Genomic DNA, 15,987 nt, shown 5'->3' with positions numbered 1-15,987 from the left:
TTTGAACATAAGTGGCTGGAAAGTTAATACTGACTGATAATTGACTGAGCAAAGCTGTTGGAGGTTCCCGTTCGGAACTAATCTCATCATTGGAAAGAATATGACCATAGTACTCTCCTCGGCCCTGTTCATGCGAATAAAAGGAAAATAGATAGAAAAAAAAGATTTTAAGAAAAGGGACAAATTCATGATAATGATTGATGGAAGAACATAGGAACATAGGAATGAGCAAAGCATACGTGGACAGGGCTGAATGAAAAACTGGCTGATGCAGTGGTCAGCTGTGCATGAACCGACAGACCCGGATTCAGCTCCCCGGGTACCTCAGCAACCCCCTACCCACGTCGACTATCTCCCCTATCCTCTTTCTGATCTTCAATACCCCCCTAATCAAGGCACTCCGGGTGGCGGGGATCGAAACGCTCAGGCGATGGTTGACGCAAAGCACTGGATTAGGCAGGGATCGGCAGGACAGCGCTAGGCCTGTTCGGGACAAGGCGGTGAGGCCGATGGATCTTCTTTTCACGGAATTATCATTAGTCAGGATTCCCTTCGCCGGTTGTGACTCCCCAGAACTAACAGTCGATTGCTTGTTGAGTCACCGATTCTTCAGCAATTTCGGCCCTGCATCGAGTCCCCTTGCATTTCTGGCAACTAGCCATTGACCGTCTTTCAATTCAATTCAACCCAACCCAACTGTATATCTGTCTATCTATCTACCTGACTCCCCTGTCTTCCACCTCCGTTATCGCACACCATGAGTCTCAACCTGGCCGTCGCTCGGAGCGGCACCTTGCGCCAGCGACTCCCTCTCAATGCTGTGCGCCAATATTCTTCTCACGCGACGCCTCCCACCTCGCCCTTCGCTCCTCGTCATTTCCTCTCCGTCGGTGACCTCTCCCCCGCCGAATTCGCGGCGCTCGTCCGCAATGCCTCGTCGCACAAGCGGTCCATCAAGTCCGGCTCCATCCCCCAGAACCTGCTCGGCTCGTTGACCGGGAAAACCGTGGCCATGATGTTCAGCAAGCGCAGTACTCGCACGAGGATCTCGACGGAAGGCGCCGTGGTACAGCTGGGCGGTCATCCGATGTTCCTGGGCAAGGATGACATTCAATTGGGGGTGAACGAGTCTCTGTACGACACGTCCGTGGTCATCTCCTCCATGGTCTCCTGCATGGTGGCCCGGGTGGGCAAGCACGCGGACGTGGCCGACCTCGCGAAGCACTCGTCTGTGCCCGTGATTAATGCACTTTGCGACTCCTACCACCCGCTGCAGGCGGTGGCCGATTTTCAGACCATCTACGAGAACTTCACGCCCAAGGCCCATCACCTGACCAGTCTGGGCCTGGAGGGGCTGAAGATCGCCTGGGTGGGCGACGCCAACAACGTCCTGTTCGACATGGCGATCGCCGCGGCGAAGATGGGCGTCGACCTGTCCGTGGCGACGCCGAAGGGGTACGAGATCCCCGCCTCGATGCTGCAGATCATTGCGGAGGCGGGCAAGACTGCCCCCAAGCCCGGAAAGCTGATCCAGACCAACGTCCCCGAGGAGGCAGTCAAGGACGCCGATGTTCTGGTGACCGATACCTGGATTTCGATGGGACAGGAGGCGGAGAAGATCCAGCGGTTGAAGGACTTCGAGGGCTTCCAGATTACCCCGGAGCTTGCCAAGCGGGGCGGTGCCAACGAGGGTTGGAAGTTCATGCACTGCTTGCCGCGACACCCCGAGGAGGTCAGTGACGGGGTCTTCTATAGTAACCGGTCGTTGGTATTCCCCGAGGCAGAGAATCGTCTATGGGCTGCCATCTCGGCACTGGAGGGATTTGTTGTCAACAAGGGCAAGATTGAGTAGGAAGACGGAAAGGAAGAAAGAAATAAAATAAAGGATGGGAAAAAGGGAGATAAAAATTACACAATTTTTTTTACACGAATGTTTAATTTGGAAGCGAAGCCAAAAGTTCGAGGGTATCATAGTCTATTCATAGCGAGAATACTAGTAGCGATAAATTCTAATACGATTAGCACTAGAGTCTCTCTGTAGCGGAATCTGACAGCATAATTGCAGATATTCTGTTCATCACAGGAAGAATCATGCCAGCGACTGCCATCGACTACACTACTAAGCAGGTAAAAGGTGAGTTTGATGCAAGAACAAGATTTCACATACCACCGAGCGCGGGGCTTTCTCTTTCCTTAATATCAGGCGATTCTTCTTTCTCCTCATCTCCTCATTATCCTTAAAACCTCCATTATATTTACTAGCTCCTCCTCTCCCTCCGCTTCCTAAATAGATGTACGTGGAATTAAATCCCCTAGTCTAACACCAAGCCGGGTTAAGGGGCATTACTACTCCGTCCAGTAACAACAAATAACTAATTAATGGCCATTCCCCAGTTTTCCTGTTCCCCGGGCGGGTTTCGCTCACGCCACTCCTGTACCTGAAGGGTCAGGGCGCTTAGCTGAAGCATGGAAAAAGCAATATGGCCAGCGGAGACTGCGATAGGTTGGCCGAGTACGCAAGGCTGGCAAGGCACATGGCGTCGGTCGCATTTGGAATGTGACGGTTCATTGGATTGATGAATGTGGTATCATGCTTTTGATTCATTGTTAACTAGAATTTATTAGTTGTAATTTGTTGATCTTTAATGAGAACCATGTCGGCGCCGGTAAATATGAGGCGTCTTCATTAGAGTATTTTGTGGATGGAGAAAGAATAAACATACCTTTTTTTCCTTTTATTTTTTCTTTCCTTCTCTTCTTTTTTTTTTTTTTTTTTTTTTTTTTTTGAGAAAGAACTAACTCTTTATAGTATCAGTTTATTAGTCTTACTTTCTCCCATGAGTACGATTTACCTTGAATGGAAGATGGAGCGGATGAATCTTTATGAAGATATTTCCTACCAAATTTTAATCCGGAATAATTGAGCATGTAACCCATCAACCAATATTCACCTCTATCCCAAATTATATACATTCCCATCATTAATTATACCAAATCGCATTCATCCCGAATCCCTTCTCAGGGATATCCACGCGCGCCACCCGCGACAGCGTCTCGTTCTTGAACCGATACATCTCCACAAATCCCAGCTGGTCATCACACAGCGCCAGCCACTCGTCGCTGAAATCGCTCGGGCTGACCGCGTTCGAGTGCCCGCCGCTCGTCGACGTCGGGTGGATGAACAGCTGGCGCTCAATGTTGCCGCTGGCGCCTAGCTTGAATGCCGTGATGTACCCGGTAACGTCGAAGTGGTTGCTACGCGTCGTCGCGAAGAGGTATTCCCCGCTGCGCGTCGTGAAGGTCACATCGCCGCGGTATTTGTTGCGAGGGGGGAGGCCTTTATTCATTCAGTCAGTCAGTCATTCAGTCTGTCAGTCTGATACAGGGTTGGATCCAAAGATTAGATGAACTCACCCTCCGGAAGCAACGGGTACGTAATATGCGTGAAAACAGGGACATGGGTGCGCTCATCGATCACATAAACCGCCAAGCGATTCCCCGCCTCCATCAGCGCGTACAGGTACTTCCCGCTCGGGTGCATCTCCACCCACCGCGGATGATCGTCCGGCGAGGGGGCCTCCAGGCAATCGACGAGGGTTAGCTGCCCCTGCTCGTCCTTGCGGTGCGTCCAGATCTTATTCGCCTGCAGGTCCGCCGAGTAAAGGTATGTTTCTGTCGGGTCGAACACCATCCCATGGATGCCGGTGTTGGGCTCGTAGGGGTAGTTCTGCACGTTGGTGGCTAGCTGGCCGTTGGCGTCGACGGAGAAGACGTTGCCGTAGCCGGCGTATTTGTAGAACGGGTTCCCGTAGACGTTGTAGGGGGGTTTGTGGGCGGCGAGGACGAAGATGGCGCGCGTGTTGGTGTCGGCGCTGGCGGCGAGTTCTGTGTGGATTTGGTTAAAAGGGGGGTTGGGTTCCAGGTGGAATTGAAGGAGACGGGATGGGACGTACCGTGTCCAGCAACGGGGTGCGAGGCCTGGTGAACAACGTCGGTGGGGCTGTTCACGGCGAAGCTGTTCCATTTCTTCATGGCGGCGCCGTAGATGGCTTTTTTGTCGTGCTACGGTCTGTATCAGTAATTGCCATATTACAGCATGTCCTGGCAAACCTACCGAGAAGGTCATCCACGAGATGGGCTCGGCCTCCGGGATATCGGTCTTCTTGACCAATTCCAACGTGAGGGCCTTATCGTCGAAGGCGACGGTATAGATGCGGCCTGGCGGGGTCCAGGTGCCAACCATAAGATGGTGCTTCATATTGGAGCGGACGGAGTGGGAGAAGGCGCGCTGGGCGGGGAGAGACAACAGAGCGATTGAAGTTACAGGTATGACCGAGCGGGAGAAGATGGAGGAGAGAAGCATAGTTTGGGATCCCCGGAAAGAGCGAAAAGAAAGAAACCGGGGAAATAACGAAAGGGAAGAAGTTATAGCCAAAAGAGCTAATCGCCGCCTCGGAATGCGGGGGCGGCATCGCTGGCCGGCAGTCGTGCCGGTGCCCGCTGATTGGCTGGTATTTCTGAGCGGCTGCTGCAACTGCCGATGCCGATCTATAAATATTACTTTGTTACATTTATTGCAGTCTGATACAGTAAGAAAGGGCAATAGTGTATAAAATGTATAAATAGATCCTGATCGTCAGTGACACCTTGAATTAGTTGATCCCTATCAAGTTCTTGGCAAGATCCCTCCGAATCCCTACAAGAAGATCGTATACATCCCCTCTAGCAGCAGAGGAAAATCAAACATTTAAGTACAGGATACTAGAGCCTTAGTCATATTTATATGCACTTATGAGGACCGATGAGAGCCTGCAAGTCCTCGCAAGCGCTGTATTGCCTAACTAATCAGCGTTGAATTATCTCTGCTCACCTGATTATATCTGATAATAGCTTAAATAAGACTAGTGAACAGATCTGCGCAATAGGCTAAATGCAGATCGATTAGTCTTGGTGTTTGAACGGCACCTTATTATTGATAAGTAGCTCCATCACTTAATACTGGTGGCTAGCTTTCCCGATCGAAATATATGTAGCTTTAGTGAATCAACTTTATCCTAAAACATTAATTTTGTGCCTATATAGCTGTTAAATATAATCAAATATCATTAGAAATACTTATCCTTAAGTATTATACGATCATCAGTAAAATCTATAATGTTCTATCTAGAGGGCACTGGCGGATATATTTATTACTACCTGGATAGGACTTTACCCGGCTGTATACTTAAACTCTATTCTATCTATACTACAAACACTGCGAATACCAATCATTCACCTTCTGGCAGCTATACGGACTCACATTATTAAACCACATCTTGCTGGCCCCATTTACACCTTGCTTTCTTGTCGACAACAAGGAGGATAATCTCTTCTTGACGGGATCACGCGCTATTAATCGAAGAAACAGCCATCCGGACTTAGCCATAACCAGTCTCGACATGGGTTCCGCCGTGGCTATTACTTGCAGGCGCAGGTGTTTAAGCCTTATTTAGTGGTGGAGGTATGAATGAATAAATGATGGAGCATCTTCTTTCGCAGATCCGTCAAGAGTAGATTGTAAAGAAATAAGAATGTAGGAGAGAATCGGCAGGAAGACGGATGGTTTACGTAAGCGCGACGAAGCCGCGGTTAACCGAGGCTCCCTCGGCGCCCTTGTGATTTGACTTGATCGACCCCGACTTTCAGCATTCTTAACGGCTTACGTCCCTCCTTGTTCTCTCCTCTCTCGTGTAAATCTCTTGCTTTTACTTTTGTGTCTACCTCTTCCTCTTCCTCTTCTGTCTGTTCCCTCGCCATGGCGTCTATCACCCGTGCGTTGCGGCCTCTGTCCCGCACTGCTCCCTCCCTCCGTCCGGCCGCCCGACGCCCGCTTCCCTACCGATACCGATTGGCTCAATGGTTCGTGATCAACCTATTCTATTATCTAGATCGTAGTTATTAACAGAGGAAATTATATAGCACTTCTACATTCTCCACCACAACCCGGCTGCAAGACCCGGACCTCTCGCACCTCACCCCGACGCCGATCTCGCTGCTCTCCGAGACCGAGACGTTCCTGCACGAATCAGTCTCAAAGTTCGCCGCGGAGCAGATCGGCCCGAAGGTGCGCGACATGGACGAGGCCGAGACCATGGACGGGACCATCGTCGAGCAGCTCTTCGAGCAGGGGCTCATGGGCATCGAGCTGCCGGAGGAGTACGGCGGCGCCGGCATGAACTTCACGGCGGCGATCGTGGCGATCGAGGAGCTGGCGCGCGTCGACCCCAGCGTCAGCGTGCTGGTCGATGTGCATAATACGTTGGTCAACACGGCGATTCTAAAGTACGGGGATGCCCAGGCCAGGAAGACCTGGTTGCCGAAGTTGACGACCGGCACGGTGGGCTCGTTCTGTCTGAGTGAGCCGGCGAGTGGGTCGGATGCGTTTGCGCTGCAGACCAAGGCTGAGAAGACCGTCGATGGGTATAAGATTAATGGATCGAAGATGTGGATTACGAATGCGATGGAGTCCGGCATCTTTATTGTCTTTGCGAACTTGAACCCGGCCCAGGGGTACAAGGGCATTACGGCGTTTATTGTGGAGAAGGATACCCCGGGGTTCTCGATTGCGAAGAAGGAGAAGAAGTTGGGCATTCGGGCCAGTAGCACCTGCGTGCTGAACTTCGATGATGTGGTCATTCCCAAGAGCAATCTGCTGGGCGAGGAGGGCCAGGGATACAAGTATGCCATTAGCGTGCTGAATGAGGGCCGCATTGGTATTGCGGCCCAGATGACCGGTCTGGCCCTGGGTGCTTGGGAGAACGCTGCTCGGTAAGATCCTTCCCTTTCATTCTCTCCCTCTCTTTCTATCCTGTCGAAATGCTAAACTCCAATCACAGTTACGTCTGGAATGACCGCCGCCAGTTCGGCCAACTGATCGGTAACTTCCAGGGCATGCAGCACCAGCTGGCCCAAGCCTACACCGAGATTGCCGCGGCGCGCGCTCTCGTCTATAATGCGGCTCGCAAGAAGGAAGCCGGCCAGGATTTCGTCCAGGACGCCGCCATGGCCAAGCTGTACGCCTCGCAGGTCGCCGGTCGCGTGTCCGGCTCCGCCGTCGAGTGGATGGGCGGCATGGGATTCGTGCGCGAAGGCATCGCCGAGAAGATGTTCCGCGACAGCAAGATTGGCGCCATTTATGAGGGAACGAGTAACATCCAACTGCAGACCATCGCGAAGCTCCTGCAGAAAGAGTATACCCAATGAGTGTGTGCGATAATGCTGGCTAGAAATGTGCCATAGGCCTAATTTTTCTTCTTCTTCTTTTCTCCTGTTCTCTTCTTTTCATCTCTTTCTATTGGTTTTATGAATTGATGTTCAACGTAACTAAGTTGGCGCAAGCGCTAAGTACCACAGACTGATTGCTGTTTGGTTCGTTCTGACCACGAAGATCCACTCCACTGTGCTTCTTTTTGCACTGGAGTTGGGTATCGACGTGGACGATGATGCATAATGATCATTCTGTATGATGGAACCGTCAATTATAGAATGCGAGACCGAATGATGTGATCTTATAAAAGGATTCTGCCTTTCACATCGTGATCTATATTTAGCAGATCACCCGGTTCCCCCTGGCCATCGCCTGTCTACTTCAGTCATATATTTAGTATAACTTCCTTGATTCTAGTAGTTTAATCAATCATGTTCTTTCTCTTCTTTCATTCAACCCCTATATTAATAGCCAGGATCCACGGTGATCCCTCCGCATAGCAGACAGTTCATCGAGACGTGGCTTCATCCCTGCGTGGCAGCCCTTGCTCCGATTCCCTACTGTAAGCAGTCCACACAGAACCCCTTTATACCAGGCTTTTATATATTTTGCTCTTAGATAACTCGCGTGACTTGGGAGTTGGGGTTTACTCTTGGTAAATCAGTTTTTATGATAAGAACTGTTTTTAATTATTAGTTATATATTTTTATTTCAATTAGATCACACTTATGCCGGGCTGCATATGCCCCGAGTCCTTTTTTCACTCAATTTCTCGCGGCGATTAATCAATCAATCAATTTATCAAAATTCTATTAACCCGATAAAGCCTATCTATCAAAGTAACAGGCTATACAGGTGCTTTTCCAGCGAAGCAGGATTTTGCTTCTGAACACCAAACATAAATACCATAGCTATAATAGATAATAAAAAATCAAAACACAACTAAATTACAGCTACCACACACCTGCTATGTGTCTACCACGCCTCACTCTGCTCCTTCTATATTCCTTTATTTAGTTATTCCATCCCTGAGTATGTCCCCGGAGGTTGTGCGAGACCTCTGCTCCTCCTTTTAAAGTTCCATATAACCATCATCTTGGTTGTCTGGTCCGTGGCCTTTTAATAGGCTGCTGAGCTCTAGGGCCTCCTCCTCATCCCTGAATTGGGTGAATCGGAACTGCTGGAGTAGGCTAGTTTGTTGCATATATTTAGTAATATAGCAGATCACCTGCAGGTAAGTCATAACTACGTCATAATTTTGTAGAGGAAGTGTCTTAGCCCTTAATCCTATCCTCATGGTGCGCATCGCATAATAATCGACGTGTGCGGCTTGCTGAGGTGCTCGTACAGCCTCAGGTTCTACTTATCAGGGCCGGCAGTAACCGCCACGTGGGTTCGCCTACTTTCTGCCTCCCCTATTACTTCGCCCACTGCTCGCAGAGGCTCTGCCGAATACCCCGCTTTGCCGCAGCTGCGAGACGTATGATTGGTCCCCGCGCTCGCACCCCCGCGGAACCCACAGATCTTAACTTGACCGCCGCATCTTTTGCGGCCACGTCTGCCCGCTCGTTCCCCTCAACCCCAATGTGCGCGGGGATCTACTGCAGCTTTCTATCTGTCTCTGGTAAGCCCTGGCGCAGAGCTTGAACCCTCTTGTAAATAATCTACAAGGCGTACTGCCCCAAGGGGCGACCAGGGCTCTTCATAGTAAGAATTACTATTTACTGCTTGGCTGTCCGCGAAGATCATAATTGAAACAGCTGTAATACATATTTTCAAGACTATTCGGGCCCTTTTTAGCTTACTCATGTACACTGTAAAGCCCCGCTCGGTATTTAAATACTTCTTATTAATCCTGCTAGCTCAGATCAAGACTACTGCAATATTTACCTGCCTATAGTAGCCGCTCCTATCTAAATATTATATTTATCTCATAGGCGTGCTCCAGCAGGCCTCTTTATAAGCCCAGATTACCTCCTCCGTGCCTTTAATAATACACAGGAAGGGCATCTCCCAAAGGGCAAGCACATAGGCTACTCTACTTTCCCACTACACCTGCGCCGGGTCCTTTAAATAGAGGGGGCCAGCCGCCAGTTATATTCTACTTCAGTGCTTTTAAGGAGATATAGTTAAGCAGGGCGAACAGGGAGGATTAGATAAGCTTGTAGATAAAAAGCCGCACTGAAGCGATGCAGTAGAATCCAAGTTTCTTGACACCTCCGAAGAGCTCCCTACATTGCAGACCTTAGAGAAGATAGGGCCCTCAAGGCCACCCTCCTCCGCTGACTCGGTCGAACGGAATCCCCTACTTCCGGCAACTTCTGTCCTGTTCCTACACACGGAATCCTCTTTGAAACCCTCAATCAATAGCCAGATAGCTTGATTACTGCCCTATTTCTCTAGTATAGGAGGCTTAGGAGCCTTTTAGAAAGGGTCACCTTCAACCCACTGTAGAGCGGTCTCGTGCGGCTGGTCTGCTGGCAGACCGATCCCTCCGATTGCTGGAGGGGGCCCTGGAGGCCCCCACTGTTGGATGAGAGCTAGAGGTCACCGCGTCGCTACCCGTGGTGTACTGAAAGTCTTACAGATAAGGGAGGATATAATAAAAAGACTGTTAATAAATTACTACAGCCTGCACCCGTTCCGCCTCTATTACATATCTTAGATACCCTCGGTACTAAGCAGTGTATATCTTTTTACAGCCTATATATTTACGCCCCTGGCTATAATTAGCCTACTCCGGGCATCCGCGGGTCTTGTAGTCCCCGAAGGTTAGGGGTGATAGCCTTGAGCTAAGGTCTACCTCGCCATATACACAAGAAGGAATAACTGGTGTTCAGAAAGGGGGCCTCGGGTGCGCAAAGGTTTTGTGTGTGTTGATGCGTCAGCCGAGTACTGCAGGCCCCAGGGATCTATCCCATAACACCGAAGTAGAGACTATAAGTAAGCTTATTTAAACAGATAATTCTTATGAAGCTGTATTACTAGTAGTTAAAGTAATAATAATACGTGTAGATTAATTTTATAATAGGGTAGTCTAGATATTATTATCCTAAATAGTCCCCTTCTTGATTATCTTATTGGCGTGCCTGGGGTTTACCGTTTATGAATTTAATAACTAAAGCTGAGTATTTGCGGTTCTGTTAGGCAGAGAGGTGGGTAAGCCACGCGATGTGTATAAAAACCTGCGGCCTGGAGGGTTTCCGATAGGTGTAAAAGGTGATAATAAGATAGGAAGTGGCCTAATTTCAAGAAGTCGGTCAATATTAGAGATTAACGCTGGATAACAATTATTGTTCTCGAAAATCGCTTAAATTCTGACAAATGCTATACCTGTACAGTAAGAAAAATGCATCAACAAGAACCACCTTCTATCAACCCTCTATAGCTTCTGGCTTGCAGCCTTGTTGTGCCGCTCGAACGAGGACACCGGGGGCGCCGAGTTGGGGTTCGGGTGGTGCTTCTTGAGCGCCATGTTGACGTTGTATTCGAGATCCAACGAAGCCTTGGGATCATCGGTCTTGGGCTTGAAGTCCACGACAAGATCATCCTTCACGGCAAACACAGAGTCGATGTCAAGATGGGGATCGTCGCTGGGGTAGATCTGGTTGATAACGGTGGCGTAGTTGGGGTGGGTGATCATCAGATGGATGTGGGCCGGGCGCATCGGCGAACGGTCCATCAGGTTCAGCAGCACACCGGCGGGGCCGTCGGTGGGCAGCGAGTACGGAGTGGGGTGGTAGCAGTACCACCAGAACTCGCCCTTCTCGTTGGAGCGGAACTTGCCGCGCAGGTTGTTCTCGGTCTGGTTGGGGTCCTGGAAATCGTACTGTCCGTTTGCCGAGGCCTGCCAGATATCAAGGACGGCGCCTTCGATGGGCGCGCCGGTCTCCATGTCCTTCAGCACACCGTGCATGTAGGTGACTTGGCCGTTGGGGTTGGGGTTTTGGATGATGGAGTCGCCGAGGCTGCGGAAGGGGGCGTTGGGCGACCAGAAGGGGCCGAGGATGACGTTGGAGGTAGGAGAGACGCCCTGTTCGGTGACGATCTTGTTGGCGATTTCATCGACGAGGCTGAAATTAGCATGGTCAGCTTGGACTGGTCTCTGACAAAATAAACTTTGCACATTGAACTTACGACTCCAGACCAATAACGTCGCAGATCCGGTGGCACTCGTTGCGAATGGGGGTGCTGATCTTGCCAATCGAGTTGATGAATTCCACGCCAAGCATCCACTCAGCGGGCGTCAGCTCGACCTCGCGAGCGAACTCATGGATGTGCTTGATCAGAGAACCCAGCAGCACGCGCGTGCGCTCGGGAGTCTTGGGGCCCATGGAATTGATCACATAGGGAGTGAAGTTGGGGTCGAATTCGCGAGTGGTGGACATTGTGTGTGGTTGTATAAGAGTGTGTTGACGGGGAGTTAAAAAGAGAAAAGTCCGGGGTAACTGGGATAGGATGTAGATTTTTTTTTTTTAAAAAAAAAGGTGTCCCAGAAGGGGATTGTGAAGGACTTTATATGCGAACCTGACGGGGCCGTGGCAAGCCAGTTATCTCCAGGGAATTGTAAGGACCAGTGACGGTGACGGCAAATAAATTCGGCTACCCGTGGCTGTGGGGGAGACAGTAGTGATCGCAAAGGTTAAGGGAACCGCTGGTACATGCCGACGCGAAGGCGGTTGCGGTTGGGGAAATCCCCAAGCCTCGAACAGCCGAAATGCAGCGGGAGGAAGATCATTTGCCAGCCCGCGACCCTGACATTATTATTACGTGCAGCGCCAGACTCCCTGTGCGGGGGAGCAGCCGGAGTAGATTTTACCCGCACGGGTAAAATCTCTTTGCCTCCCCGGGATTGGCGGGGTGGGCTGCCTGCCTGAGGCATATTTTGCCATCCTGCCAGTCAGCTCGACAGCGTTGTCAACCCCGGCCTGACCGCCTGCCTTACCGCAGGTTCAGGCGGGATCATCCATTCATCAGATGGAAGTCCCTCCCCGTTACTCCAGTCCCGTGACCTGGCCGTTCCTTCCGCATCAGCTGTTCTCGCTGAACGCTCATTAGTCAGTTGCTCTTCCGGCCCGGCTGCTGTTCTGCTTAATCATCCGGGCTTCTCTCCGCACGTGCCGGCTGCATGGGGATCTGTCCAAACCACCCGGGGAAGAATATAGAAGCGCCAAATCATGCCATGTCTCGAGTCGGAATAATATTTCGTGTTATATTTAGCCAAATAATCATCACCCTGCTTTCTACTGGCTCGCGGAGAAGACTTGACGCGAACTTGATAGATGGCATAGTAAATACTGCCACGACAAATATATTTCCCCCCGAGGGAAGATACTAACTAACTATTCCTTGTGCGCTGACTCAGCTACTGGTTGAGGGATTCCTTGTACAGGAACAGGACAGAAGTTGCCACTTCATGAGATTCCGTTCGACCGAGCTTGCGGCGGAGGAGGGTAAGGCCCTATCTTCGTCTAGGTGTTTGGAACGTAGGGGGGTCTTTGGAGGTGTCAAGAAACTTACTTCTACCGCATCGCTGCTGTGCGTCTATTTATGTACAAGCTTATCTAATCCCCCTTGTTCTCCCGCTTCACTACTAGCCGGATCATCCGCGAAGGATGATTCAGAACTAATTATATCTCACAAGGGCCTTACAATATGGCTGATCTTCGGGCTGGATAGTCTTTATATCTCGGTATTCTTGTTAAGCAGCGTTATAGCTACTCGTTCGCGTTCTTTGGGGTCAGTAAGGTCCCCGAAGGACTTTATAGAAATCTTATTTACTATAATATCATAGGTAGGGCGCTGCAGGGTGGCCCCTAAAGTTATAGTTAGTACTTGTTAATTATAAGTGCGGATAATCTCTGTCTCTACAACAGTTCAGAGGGTAAGGCTTAAGTTACTTAACTGGAGTTACTATGCGGTTGTGATATCGGGCCCCTGGTCGGCAGCCCGGAAAAGGAGGGGCCACGACACTTTCGCCCTAATTATCTTAAAAAGCCCCTTGAAAAAAGAGATTAATTAATAGCGGCTGGAGTGAATAGCAAACTAGCAGAGTCTGAAGCCTTTCGGCGTGGTGGTCGTTGAGAAATTTCAAAATTTCAATTCGCGTTGAGATTGTTGTTGTTTTTGAATGGCAGTATTGACGGTCAACCAGTTTAACATACAAGGGCCTTCCTCAATCCCTCTGGGGACATTGCTGTAATGATGAGAGGACCCAAAAATTACGACTATTTTAGTCTAGGAGTAAAAGAAGCACTACGTTGAAATTATAGTTACTTCCAAATCGATGATCATTGAGCAAATGGCCGTGCTTCACAGCTGGTGGGGCTGCTAACGAAGCTGATTGTAGCCAAATTGAATTCCAAAGTATCGGGCAGCTTCCGATGCTAACGCCTCCAAGCAAGAATCTTCTAAATACAACAGTAAAACGGGTATATCGCAAAAGCAAAAGCCCAAAATCCAAGGTCCTGCTCCACCCGAGTCCTCCCAATCCCATCAGATATTTCCCAAAGAAATAGCATAACATGAAATTCTGCTTTCTCTAGTTTCTCTTATTTGAATAAGGTTAGAAGCAACCTGGTTGGTGCCGTCGTAATTGTGATGTCTCGTTTTCTGAATTTTCTTTTAACAGAAATTTAAATGAAACTGGTCAACATTTGCCGCAAGGTCGGATTGTTAGGATATACACATACAATATCACGATCTGATTCACTCTTCGTCGTCGTCGTTGTTATCGCTATCTCTATCACCGTTGTCGTCATAGCCTCTCATTCCTTGACACCCCATCTGATTAGCAGCTGGTCAGGCGTCATCGTATCTGTTAGTTTGATTTACCTTCGCCACCTTCATCGTTCTCATCACCATCGTCGCCATTGGCATCACTAGGGGTGCAAGTTCCATCGATGCAAACCAGCCCATAAGCACAGCTGTCACCATCAGAGCAGACGGTTCCTTGAAGCAGTTTCCCACGTTAGCCAATGACGAGCTGGTCGGAAGGAGGCTTGTCAAAGAGGGTGGGGAGAGAGATGAGGAGGAGCTTTCCTGGCTACCTTCGCAGTCCGAGCAAGTGGCATCGGTAGGGGTCGGAGGTGCTTTGGAAGTAGAGGTAGTGGTACTTGATGTGCCCGAAGTGACTGAGGAAGTACTGGAATTTCCTTCCGATAGAGCCAGGCTTGACACGAGGTCGGATGCAAGCTTATTACCCATCGACCTCAAAGTACCAAAATTGGTGATATAGTTCTGGTTTATTGCGCTGCTGGGAAGGACAGCGTCTTTACCGGTAAAAACGATATCTATAATTAATCGGTCAGTCATCATACTTTAAATACCAGACGAAGGGCACGTACATATGACATCCGGGTCCGAGTGACCCTTATTCCCATCCAGGTTATCATCCGGGAAACATGTTCTGGCCATCAGCCAGGAGGCTTCTCCAGTAACAAGGGGAGTGTCACCGTTAGAATCTCCCAGAATTCCATAATACATTTTCCCGTTGCAGATAACGGCGGCAACGTTATTTTCGGGAAGATCATGCTGGTTAACCACCATGAAATCATCCGGGACAACAATGAAAGGGACATGATAAGCCGACAGAGCACCCCAGTTAGTCTTAGGAAGACCGTCGGGGTTGCCCTTACAACCGTAGTCTAGTCCATCGCAGTCAACATCCATGTCTGCGATCCACATGAAAGCAGATCCCTATTCAAAGATATCAGTACTAGTAGATTAGAACAGACTGTTCGCCAGTACGCACCTTGCTAAAAGTCGACCAGTCCTTGTAGATCGTCGACTTTGTTCCCTGATTATCTTGACTGAGGGGATAAAACGCGGCCTCGTCGCTCGCGCTTGCAGCCGCCGACTGGAGCTGCAGAACAGGGATAGTAGAATCGGCCGCGAATTCGCTGGCTTTGGGGGTTTCTTTTAGGCTGCCACGAGCCATCAAGGCAGCAGCAGCAGCTTGGCGTAAGACGCAAGCAAACACGGCGAGAGAGGAAGCTCGCATCTTGTGGTGTGGTATAGGGGTTGGTAGATAATCTAGGGGAGAGACAAGGGGGAATGGAGGATAGTATACTTTAGTTATTTTGCGAGTGGAGGTCTTGTTTCTCCAGATGTGGAGTAGATGAGAAGAACAAAGTAGAGGAAGTGCGAGAAGAATTGAAAAGCGTTATGAGTCACCAGCGGTGATCGGCCAGTCATTATGAGGTAGGTATTGTGGTCATTATTACGGAGTAGATGCCGCTGCAAACCATGGGACGAGCCGCTCGCGAGAATCATCATGAAGCCCAGAGGATGGAAGATGGCAGAAATCAGATACATACAGAACATAAAATACGTACAGGCATACACGCGCTAGACCCAGACAGGTAGTTCAGCCCTATAGAAAGCCCGCAGATCTTAAAAGTAAGATTAACTACTTTAGTCAACTTCCCCTACCTTTTTCTCCTTTTTCTTCCCCCCTCTTCTTCTTCTCTTTACATCATCCCTGCCGCCTTCGACTCATCCCATCGCAATCCGCATATCATATTGTCTACCTCGGGCTCGCCAGGAATATGGCTGCCTAAGAAAATCCTGGAGAAATTAGGTCTACTGTCCGTCTGGCAATCCTCGCGCGATGTGAAGTTGCTCGGTGCGTGTAAGGCACAGTCACCGCGAAAGGTGTTGAAGACCTCAATACCAGCTATCTACAGGTCCTATTTATGCCTTCTCAAGTGTTGAATTGAGCGAGAAATCGATGACGATCG

General features: G+C 49.7%; 5 protein-coding genes across 5 annotated transcripts; 2 read left to right on the top strand and 3 right to left on the bottom strand.

The window, feature by feature from the left end:
- Positions 1 to 568: 568 nt before the first annotated feature.
- argB (ornithine carbamoyltransferase) lies at positions 569 to 2,004 on the top strand. Its single transcript, XM_024847120.1, has one exon. The coding sequence runs from the start codon at positions 758 to 760 to the stop codon at positions 1,850 to 1,852; it is 1,095 nt and encodes a 364-aa protein (XP_024700637.1). The 5' UTR covers positions 569 to 757; the 3' UTR covers positions 1,853 to 2,004.
- Positions 2,005 to 2,981: 977 nt separating this feature from the next.
- Positions 2,982 to 4,258, bottom strand: P170DRAFT_479852 (lactonase family protein; the record flags this gene model as incomplete). Its single annotated transcript, XM_024853726.1, has 4 exons — positions 2,982 to 3,337; positions 3,415 to 3,885; positions 3,954 to 4,062; positions 4,115 to 4,258. 4 exons carry the CDS (start codon positions 4,256 to 4,258, stop codon positions 2,982 to 2,984), a joined length of 1,080 nt encoding a protein of 359 aa, XP_024700636.1.
- Positions 4,259 to 5,692: 1,434 nt separating this feature from the next.
- On the top strand, positions 5,693 to 7,656 carry P170DRAFT_467860 (acyl-CoA dehydrogenase). Its single transcript, XM_024852498.1, has 3 exons — positions 5,693 to 5,898; positions 5,959 to 6,807; positions 6,876 to 7,656. Exons 1-3 carry the CDS (start codon positions 5,795 to 5,797, stop codon positions 7,240 to 7,242), a joined length of 1,320 nt encoding a protein of 439 aa, XP_024700635.1. The 5' UTR covers positions 5,693 to 5,794; the 3' UTR covers positions 7,243 to 7,656.
- A 2,888-nt stretch (positions 7,657 to 10,544) lies between these two features.
- P170DRAFT_467859 (putative catechol dioxygenase) lies at positions 10,545 to 11,991 on the bottom strand. The gene is made up of 2 exons (XM_024852497.1): positions 11,384 to 11,991; positions 10,545 to 11,319 (listed from the first exon to the last, which is right to left on the bottom strand). The coding sequence occupies exons 1-2, from the start codon at positions 11,632 to 11,634 to the stop codon at positions 10,629 to 10,631; spliced, it is 942 nt and encodes a 313-aa protein (XP_024700634.1). The 5' UTR covers positions 11,635 to 11,991; the 3' UTR covers positions 10,545 to 10,628.
- Positions 11,992 to 13,637: 1,646 nt separating this feature from the next.
- P170DRAFT_513354 (glycoside hydrolase family 75 protein) lies at positions 13,638 to 15,453 on the bottom strand. The gene is made up of 5 exons (XM_024855100.1): positions 15,000 to 15,453; positions 14,593 to 14,944; positions 14,081 to 14,538; positions 13,939 to 14,019; positions 13,638 to 13,867 (listed from the first exon to the last, which is right to left on the bottom strand). Exons 1-4 carry the CDS (start codon positions 15,246 to 15,248, stop codon positions 14,014 to 14,016), a joined length of 1,065 nt encoding a protein of 354 aa, XP_024700633.1. The 5' UTR covers positions 15,249 to 15,453; the 3' UTR covers positions 13,638 to 13,867; positions 13,939 to 14,013.
- Positions 15,454 to 15,987: the final 534 nt, after the last annotated feature.

This window comes from Aspergillus steynii, assembly GCF_002849105.1.
Source record: "Aspergillus steynii IBT 23096 chromosome Unknown P170scaffold_8, whole genome shotgun sequence".
NCBI classification, from domain to species: Eukaryota; Fungi; Ascomycota; class Eurotiomycetes; order Eurotiales; family Aspergillaceae; genus Aspergillus; species Aspergillus steynii.
The sequence above is the reverse complement of the archived record's forward strand: the minus strand, read 5'-3'. Positions and strand labels throughout refer to the sequence as shown.

What these genes read in the sequence shown, in the direction of transcription:
- argB (XM_024847120.1), top strand. Translation starts at nt 758, where the DNA reads ATGAGTCTCAACCTGGCCGTCGCTCGGAGCGGCACCTTGCGCCAGCGA.
- P170DRAFT_467860 (XM_024852498.1), top strand. Translation starts at nt 5,795, where the DNA reads ATGGCGTCTATCACCCGTGCGTTGCGGCCTCTGTCCCGCACTGCTCCC. An exon ending in CGATACCGATTGGCTCAATG is followed by an intron (nt 5,899 to 5,958) that starts GTTCGTGATCAA and finishes GAAATTATATAG; the next exon opens with CACTTCTACATTCTCCACCA. An exon ending in GCTTGGGAGAACGCTGCTCG is followed by an intron (nt 6,808 to 6,875) that starts GTAAGATCCTTC and finishes CTCCAATCACAG; the next exon opens with TTACGTCTGGAATGACCGCC.
- P170DRAFT_467859 (XM_024852497.1), bottom strand. Translation starts at nt 11,634, where the DNA reads ATGTCCACCACTCGCGAATTCGACCCCAACTTCACTCCCTATGTGATC. An exon ending in GACGTTATTGGTCTGGAGTC is followed by an intron (nt 11,320 to 11,383) that starts GTAAGTTCAATG and finishes TGCTAATTTCAG; the next exon opens with CCTCGTCGATGAAATCGCCA.
- P170DRAFT_513354 (XM_024855100.1), bottom strand. Translation starts at nt 15,248, where the DNA reads ATGCGAGCTTCCTCTCTCGCCGTGTTTGCTTGCGTCTTACGCCAAGCT. An exon ending in ACTGGTCGACTTTTAGCAAG is followed by an intron (nt 14,945 to 14,999) that starts GTGCGTACTGGC and finishes ATCTTTGAATAG; the next exon opens with GGATCTGCTTTCATGTGGAT. An exon ending in CTCGGACCCGGATGTCATAT is followed by an intron (nt 14,539 to 14,592) that starts GTACGTGCCCTT and finishes GATTAATTATAG; the next exon opens with ATATCGTTTTTACCGGTAAA.